A 9611-nucleotide genomic window follows, 5' to 3' on the forward strand; every position below is an offset into this window, starting at 1 on the left:
AGATGGGAAGATATGAATAGGGAGTCTGATCTTCTTGTGTAGTCTACTACTACTCTTAGATCCACCAGGTTTATTCTGTGAGCTCTTTCCTCCAGGCTCCAGATGCCTTGAGCTGTTTGGGTTCCTATGTGTGCTTCCCAGAACTCCAGGATGGTGTCAGTTGTGAGAACCAGAGGATCTGGAAGGCATATGGGCATACCTTTGTGGACATTGCCCTGGGCTGACCATGATTTTCAGAAGCTGAGCACCAGTGTCGGGATCTTTACTTGATCCTTCCAGTGTTATGGGGAGCGGTCGCACACCTTTAAGATGAAGCTGTGAAGGTGCCTGATGTGTGGTTGTTCCCATGGAGTGACCTCTGTGCATGACACTAGGAGGCCTCACAGTTGAAGGCCCAGTGCTCTGATGGGCCTTGTGCAGCTCCAGAACAATGTGGAAAGCACTGTCTCTAGTGATGGGTAGATCTTTGTTATTAAAATCTCTATGTACACTCCCAGGTGACTTAGTTTTGTGGACAGAGTCAAGGAGCTTTTCTTGACATTGATAACAAAGCAGTGTGCTTGCAGGGGATTCAGCATCAGGGACATGGCCCCCATGCTCTGTTGCCAGGGATGGAGCTTTGCTCCAGATGTGGTGCAGGAGAGGATACGTGTAGACACTCTGTGCCCTGAGTCTGGCTATGATTACTACCACCTTCTTTGTAAGGATCCTGGGGGTCAAGGACAGGCCGAATGGGAATGGCCAGTATTGATAATGCTACCTGCCATAAGCAAACCTTAGAAATCTGTGGTGACGCAGTCTGATAGGAATATGGAGGTATGCATCCACCAGATCCATTGAAGTCAGAAGATCCCTCTGGAACATGGATGACACAGTAGAGGCCAGGGTCTCCATCCAAAACTTCATTTTCTTCATCCACTTGTTGCCTTTTGAGGTCGAGAATGGCTTGGGTTGCCCCTGTGCGCTGTCGAACAATGAAGAAGATGGACTAATAGAACCCTGAGAATCTTGCCCATATCTAAAAGATGAGATATCTCATTCTGGATCAGACTGTGCTTTCCAGGGTTGTTGGAGATGGGGGACTGGATGGGGAACAGATGAGGTAGAGCCCATAGCTCGAGGGAGTATCCCTAATTCACTTGTCTGTGATTGATACAACCCATTTCTCCAGGAAATGGGAAATTCTACCCCCTAGTTTCAGCTCTGGGCAGAGGCCTATGCAGTCTTTACCATAAAGAAGCTTTGGGAGGGGTGGGATTCCCTCTGACCTTTCACCTCAAATCTCTGTTCTGTGGCTTTCCTTTGGAGAACCTGCTTTCCTTTTGTTGGTATTTCTGTGAGGATGAAGGCTAAAAGGAGCATCTCTGTCTGAGGGCCTGTCTGTACTCTTTCCTGAAGCCATTACGTGTCATCAGGAGAGACTGTCTGGATTTTGCCACACTGTCTGCCACTACTTCATCTAGCTTTTCTCAAAAAAGAAGGAAGTCTGTAAACTTGGCAGGTCATAGACACCTGCTTTGAGTGGGTATCAACCTTCCAGGGTCAGAGCCATAGGTGGCACCTGGTTACTGAGAATGGCTCTGGCTGAGAATCTCATTGCATCCATTGAGGTGTCACCTACAAATGCTGTTGCTGGGAAAACTCTTTAAAATAGAGTCAAAGTCAGGGTGATCTCTACCCTTACGGGTCCTGAGATCTTCCAACCAGGAGAGCGATGCCCTTGCAAAGCAGGTGGCTGGTAGGGAAGCCCTGAGGGGGCTGAGGCCTCAAAGTCTTTTTTGAAAGTGGCCTCCATCTTTCTATCTTACGATCGGACTCCCCTTCTGAGGGGATGGCCATATCTTTTACTTTGCTACAGAGGTGTCAACCTTTGGTATTTCTGAATAGGGTCCTTTGGTTCCTGAATCTTATAGAACCTGAGGTATTTTTTGTTAATGTGAATGCCCTCATTTGGTTTATCCCATTCATCCCTGATCACTTCCTCAAAGTGTAGGGGAATCGCAGCTCCAGGGATGATTTTGAGGGGAGAAATTTATTCTGAGGCTTACTTGTAGGAGTCTGTTCGGGTTGAATCTCAATAGTGGAGACAACCTTGCTGCATATGGCCTCAAATTTTGCTAGCGGGGGTGGGAGGAGATCCATCTCCATGAGCTGCAGCCCAGCCGTTCAGAAATGTAGGAGACGCTGGGCTACAAAACAGTGGAATTACTCCAGGGATGAATTTGTCCCAATATGCATGCAGTGCTGCTTCCACAGTTCTCCCACGTTAGAGTACGTCCAAAATGAATACAGACACGGGAGATAAGACGTAGAAGGGCTCCATATGCATTTAGTTAATTCAACATAAATCACTTGTCACAGGACTAACCAGAAACACCTCCATGAGCTGGAATAGTCCAAAGTGTAAAAAATATTCCAACAGCTTCGTGTCTTTCTAACACCTTCTCCACTTCTATGGATGTGTGAATTAAATGTTAGAATGGCACGTCTATTATACCAGCACAGCGCGTACAGCTCATATCGGTATGGGTTTATTTTGGTTATTCAGAGAGAACAGAACACTAAAAATAGAAAGGGGTGGTGGTCAGTTTAGAGGGTTTTTTTTAGTCAGACTATTTTTGTTGCTCTTCTTTAGTTGTTCACTTTTTAATTGACTGTAAACAAACAGAATGAATGACTTTTTGAAAAACTGGGTATAACTATTTTAATACTGGCCGTTTTTCTCTCTCAGGCTTTGTGTACACTAGCACTGTTGTTGGCAAACCTTTTGTCAGCCCGGGATGTGAAAAAAACCCCACCCCGACCAACGTACGTTTCACCAACAAAAGTGCCGGTGTGGACAGCACTACGTCGTCGAGAGACGCGCTCCTGCCAGCTACCGCTGCTTGTTGGGGGTGGTTTGGGGAGAGCTCTCTCCTGCCGGCATAGAGCGGCTACACAGGAGACCTTACAGCAGCGCAGCTGCAGCGGTACAGCTGTGCCGCTGTAGGTCGGTTGTGTAGCTGTGGCCTTAGTAAATGTGGAAATAGTTGTTTTCTTTCCTCTAAGCAGTAAACGTCCCTACTGGTATAAACGTACAGTGTTTTGTTTTGTTTTGAACAGAGTACAGAAGAGACAGCAGCAGAAAATAGTTTACGACTTTTAAGGAAAAAACATAACAAACACAAAGGTTTGACAAATAATTAATATTATTACCATGATTTGATGCTATAATAAATTGTACTAAAATGGCCAGTGTGAGATCAGTGTGAGGCCTAGCAGCTGAATCACAGCTATACATTTCCTTTTTTTCTCCACTGGCCAATTCTCTGCATGCTGGCAAGGGAGTGGGGTTCTGATTTGCAGAACAGCTGTGTGATTTCAAAATAATTGTGCAGGAAGCAAATCCCACTGCTTTGGCTGAGGGCCATTATTATCCAATAAGAGTCAATTATTTCCCAGTGGTTATATAATCCCTTTACCGTGAGTGACTGCTGGGCTCAGAACTCCTCATCAGTAGGCCCACAGCAAACATGGATGGCTCAGCTTCTGCCCCCTCCCCTTCCCTCCCTCCAGGTATGAAATGAGATTACATTTAGAAAGGAAAATTACTCTTAGCTGGAAAATTAACATTAGCCTCCTTTAAAGGGGAAGGAGGAACAGGCAGTAGAGTTATTGAGAAGGCTGGTGTGACATGGGTTAATGGGGCCAGAAGTTGAGGTAACCATTAGGGGATATTCATAAGTTATAGAACACATGCTTAATTCTGCATTTGTTAGAGTGTTACAAAGGGGTAGGTGGGTCTTGAAAGTCACCAAAAAAATGTGTTATCTAATTTATGAACATCCTCTTAGTTGTGGCTAGCAAGATGTGGAGATGAGGCCAGTAGCCAGTCAAGAGTACAGGTGAGACGATGTCAAGCCCATTTCCGTACAAAAACTATTCAAAGACGTTTCCAGTTATTGCTGGTTGATAACCAGCCCCTCAAAATGTTTTAGGCCACCATTGCAGTCATTACCTCAAAGGGAAGCACAGTCTTTGAATAGTGGATGTACACTGTATTATTAAATGCATTGTAACATGTGTGTTTTATTTTGATTTAGCTGTTGTAATTGCATCTTTCTGTAGTAAAGCAAGTGATCGAGCAGCCTGCTTAGTAGGTAGCGTTCCTTTCAATGTTTTATACTGCACAAAAAACATTGTTGTAATTACCCATTGGGATTACTCTTCCAAATAATGAGAGAGTTTGTATTAAAGAGGCAAAAGTGGCATTTACCTACGGTATATGGTAGCTAAATTCAGTGTGCTTGAAATACATTACCATGTTGTTGTTTTTTAAAAATTATACCACTCTGTATTACTGCTACAACTGTACTTCAACAAGCAGAAGACCCTCATAGAAAATGCTGGAACGTTTTATTTATATATTATAGGATATCTGGTATAAGCAGAGCTGTACTTTCTTTCTCTTAATGTCCCACCAATAACAAAATTATATATAAAGCAGTGTTTTAACTCTGACACTTGCTCCTGTAATTTATTCTTCACCTGAAGTCCTAATCCTTAGAGCTGCATCCTCATAATCCTCTTCACAATAACTAACTGATGTCAAAACCTAAGATCCTGATTTGAAGTGGGGAAAAAACCTGCAGGAGCAAATAATCCTGTAAAAACAGCCTGTTTTCATGAAAATGTCCTGCGAAAGAAACAAACACAGAGCGAACAGTAATTTATTGGTTTTGGCGTGTTTTCCAAAGTTGCCCGGCGTACTCAGCAGCTCTTTTTCCTGAGGACCCATGCTTTAATAATGGGATTTGTTATACCTTCTCCTGAGGTCTTTACTCAAACCCTTCAAACAAAGAGACAGTTTATCTTTTTTCAAAACAAAGGAGGTGCACACTTTAATACAAAGTGTACACATGTTCCTCCTTTCAAACAGCCCATTTATTTTAGCATAATTGATGACTGTCCTGAGACAGACTGAGTTAAAAACGGGAACATATATTTTCCTAGTTTTCCAACAGCCGCAAAGTTGCCATATAAAGTGGACCTGCAATAAGGCAAGTGAATTGCTGTGTCATTTGGGAGATCCATGTTCAGGAACGGATGATATTCTTCAGCCAAATCCTGTTCAAATTGTTCCTTATTAGAACCATTTCTCCCCATTCCTGATCAAACCATGCAGCAGCATTAAGAGAGGATGTAGTGAAAGCTATCTGATTTACCAGACTGAGAGATGCATGGAGGAATATGAATCTAATGAAGGATTGTGGTGATACACTTTGCCTGCCTGGAATTGAGAGGCGTTTATTACTGGCCCTGTGCCTATTGGCTTCTGACCCTTTCAGTGCCTCATCTGAAATGGTTAAGGAGGTAGAATTAGAACCATTAGTTTAGCCATGTTCAGTCGCATCCAGGAGAGCGCGAATAGGAGCTGCTACAATTAGTGTAAAGCAGTGCTTCTGAAAGCCGGTCCGCTGCTTGTTCAGGGAAAGCCCCTGGTGGTCCGGGCTGGTTTGTTTACCTGCCACATCCACAGGTTTGGCCGATCGCAGCTTTCACTGGCCGCAGTTTGCCGCTCCAGGCCAATGAGGAAAGGGCGGCCAGCACATCCCTCGGCCTGTGCCGCTTCCCGCAGCCCCCATTGGCCTGGAGCGGCGAACCACAGCCAGTGGGAGCCACGATCGGCTGAATCTGCAGACGTGGCAGGTAAACAAACAGGGCCAGACTACCAGGGGCTTTCCCTGAACAAGCGGCGGACCGGCTTTGAGAAGCGCTGGTGTAAAGGACTTTGAGATACAATGAACTACAGTAACTGTGCTGAGACAATTTCAGTAGAAGTGTGTGTTCTATATTTTAACAGCAAGAATAGACTTTCTTAGGAAGTGCAAGCAGGCTGGACTTCTGGATGGCATATTTAAAGAAATGCTAGACACACTTCACCTTGCAAAGGAAAAACTGATGGATGACAACACTTCAGAAACAGGTACTGTGAACAAATAGGAACTCTGCTTTGGACAGATTCTGAGTTGAGCCATGTAATTCTTGGTACTTTTAACTCGGGGTCATATTCACCTAAATGGTTTGGGTGTTGGTTATCTAAGAGACCATCTCTCGCTTCCTCTGCTATCCTACTTCAGTGGGGTGTTAGTGGCATGGGGGCAAGAAACTGCCAACAAGTCATTCTCTGTGAAAGCGCCTCAAGTCTGGAATTTGTTAAACAAGCCCCTTTCCCCAACATACACACACAGCTTAGTCTGCCAGATCCCAGGGACGCTGCAAGATGTACCAAGCATTTTAAGAAAAGGGTGTTTGAAAGGTTGTGAAGATTTTATCTGGACTGGGGTTGTGTTTTATTTCATTACAGAGGGATGAGCAATCTTTGTTAAAGATCGTTACAGCATATGAAAAAAATTGCATAAGAATGCATTAAGTCTTGTAATAGATTATTTAGATTAACATTAATTTAAAATATATTGGGGGTTCAGATATAGCTACAGTACTTGTACAAAACACTGTTCTTGAAGCAGTCAACCCATCTTAACAATCTTATGGACAAAGCAACATTAAAGAGAAGTTCAGATTTCACTTTGTGGGGATTAGCCTTCTCAGGGTATGTCTACACTACCCGCCGGATCGGTGGGCAGCGATTGATCCAGCGGGAATCAATTTATTGTGTCTAGTCTAGACGTGATAAATTGACTCCTGTACTCCACTGCCGCGAAAGGCACAGGCAGAGTCGATGGGGGAGCAGCAGCAGTCGACTCACCGCAGTGAAGACACTGCGGTGTGTAGGTCTAAGTATGTCAACTTCAGCTACGTTATTCACATAGCTGAAGTTGCGTAACTTAGATGGATTCCCCCTCCAGTGTAGACCAGGCCTTAGTTTTCAGAATAGTCTACTGCTATATCCTTTTGGGGATGAAGGATATTAATGTAGTCGACACTGTTAAGGAAAGAGAAATAACCCAATTAACTAAATCTCCCTCATAAAAGAAGAGGTTTTTGCATAGCAAAAGTTGCCAGAAGTAATAAAAAAATACTTATTCACATCTTAGAATCTCACAGCACCTGAACTAAGTAATCCTCTGAACACCCATGTGAGGTGTGTTAGCATTATCTGTGTTTTACTGAGGGAAAACCTGGCACTAAAGCTTAATTTAATGATATTATGTTAATAAACACTATTTAAGGATGCTACAAAGTCACTTCATGCATTTAGAAATGTAAACAAACAATGTATTAGCGTCTTTGACTGGGCACTTTCATATCATGTGATTTGCAAATAGCAGTTAAATTGGCTTCCAGCCACTTCTATCATGTGGCACATGGTCCCAGAAGTGTTGCAATAACTGGATTTTAAAACTTAAATACATTACATGAACTTGGGTACCAGACAAACAGCTCCTATTTAAATGGATCCCTATTAAAGGGGTGCAGACTGTATGTAAAACATAATGAGAATCCCATTTACATCTTATTTTCCATAGGAAATTAGTGAAGTAAAATTGTGAAATTGACACTTCTTCCTTGGTATAAAATGGCAGAAGGGTGATTAGTATCTTTCCCAGCATTCTAGCTTTCTGAGCTTAAAAGCCTCATAATTAAAACAATTGGTGTACTGTACAGATGGGTAGTTACCATTGTGCAATTTTTAAGTTCCTCTATGTTAACATGTAACAGTAAATCAACTTTTTTTTCAACCCCTAGAATACGAGGAAACAGTAATATCACTTTTTGACTGTAGCCTGTTTGAAAATATACTTACAAATGTTCATTCAGGTATGTAAATATATATATATGCTACTATATAAAGTAATACTCCCAAAGAAGTGGTTATTAGAATTAAGGTTATTCTTCTGATGGTTATGGTATAGTGTATCAGTTTAAAATCAAAGCTTTCTTAATTTGTATGAACGCCCAGGTGAAATCATTGGCATCACTATCCTTAGAAACATAATATTGCACAAGTTTGTCTGTCTTATTTGAAACAGGACAAGAGGGTTTTCCATAGTTTTAACTATTTGAGTATCAAGAACCTCATCTGACTTCTTGACTCAGCGGACCCTGCCTCTCTCCTACATGATGTGCTGATATCACTGGATTTCCGAATGCATTGTTTCTTCTCCTATATGTCTCCAAGGTTCCCACTCAGCCATTTATTTTAGACAGAACTCATGTCTTTCAGGGTGACAGTTTAAACAGACCCTTCTCCTTCCCCGATTGCAATAGGTCAGAGATTGGCAACCTTTGGCAAACGGCTCACCAGGGTAAGCACCCTGGTGGGCTGGGCCAGTTTGTTTACCTGCCACGTCTGCAGGTTCGGCTGATCGTGGCTCCCACTGGCCACGGTTTGCCGTTCCAGGCCAATGGGGACGGCGGGAAGTGGCAATTATTCTCAGGTACAGTGTTAGCAAGTTGAAATGTTTGTAACCTAAAAAAAACAATGTGAAAAATGTTTTTTTGTTTTTGTTTTTTTCTTATTATAGGAACAGAGGAAAAACTTCAGGAGCTTCTGGAAACTCGGAAAAGACTGGATACTCAGATTGAGCTACTGCAAGATTTAAAAGAAGTAATTCCTTTCCAGGAAAATATAGCTAGTGCATCTAGTTCAGTGTCTGAATAACCAATACTTCTCTTGATATCAACTTCCATATTAAAGATTTTCTACTGACAGAAACTGCATCTGGTCAGTGTATTAAAGTGACTTTCAGAGATAGGGGTGAACAGAAAAACAATTGGGTGTTTTACTCATATTTTATACCTCACTTTTGCAATAACTATTTGTCCTTTTCCTTTTTAATTTTTACTGTGGCTCAAGGAGTGATAAACACTTAAATTTAAATACTGTCTGTACAAGCTTTTTTTAAATACTCCACAAGCCACTTTTTAAAATCACTTCAGTTGCAGCAGCCCCCTATCATGTGTTGTGTCTGTGATTCAATGTCTGCTTATCATAGCAGACAAAATCATTATTAAAAATTGTTAAGGCTTTCCAAAGAGGAATTTAACAAGACTTGCACTTGAAGCAGAAGGGTTTTTTTATGACATTTTCTCAATTTATGGTGTGTTAATGTTTAAGTAGTTCTGTTTTAACTGCAATGGTGAGAGGTGGTGTCCATTAGTTGCTTGCAAACACCTGAGGCTGGCTGGTGATCATCCTCTGAAAAATCATTCTATGTAAAATAGTTAGGGAATCAAATACTGCAGTAAGAACATTTATGGCTTCCATGTGTTATTTTGTCATATTATATTAAAATTGTTTGAATACAGAAAAGCAGTACATTTAGTTACAAAATTGCAAGTTAACGAAAAACTTGACAATAAAATGTTTTTGTAAAGAAAGTTGTGTATTGAAGAAAACTAGTGACAAAATCAGTTTATGCACCAAAATACTGTTCACAGTACAGCCTTGTAGGTTCTCACTGCTAATCCACAGCCTTGCTGATTCTCACAAAACCCCTGGTTTCATCATACTTCATAGCTCAGCTCTAACAGAAGAGACAGTACAACAGGAGATTAAGATTTTATTATTCTTAAATATACTAAAGAACCTTTGCTGCTGTAGTATGAAATAAATGAAATTAAACTACACTTAAAAAACTAAGTATATTTTAGTGCATTTAACACTT

At 41.7% G+C, this 9611-nt stretch overlaps 1 protein-coding gene across 1 annotated transcript in view; it reads left to right on the forward strand.

Moving 5' to 3' along the window:
* Positions 1-9320, forward strand: part of LOC123361664 (histone-lysine N-methyltransferase SETDB2-like) — a 93361-nt gene extending 84041 nt beyond the window's left edge. Inside the window, exons 24-27 of the mRNA XM_045001723.1 lie at positions 3103-3169; positions 5843-5965; positions 7690-7761; positions 8469-9320. Coding sequence (XP_044857658.1) covers positions 3103-3169; positions 5843-5965; positions 7690-7761; positions 8469-8605 — 399 coding nt within the window. The 3' untranslated portion in view covers positions 8606-9320. The remainder of the gene's footprint in view (positions 1-3102; positions 3170-5842; positions 5966-7689; positions 7762-8468) is intronic.
* The last annotated feature ends 291 nt before the right edge of the window (positions 9321-9611 follow it).

This window comes from Mauremys mutica, chromosome 1, assembly GCF_020497125.1.
Source record: "Mauremys mutica isolate MM-2020 ecotype Southern chromosome 1, ASM2049712v1, whole genome shotgun sequence".
Classification (NCBI taxonomy): Eukaryota; Metazoa; Chordata; order Testudines; family Geoemydidae; genus Mauremys; species Mauremys mutica.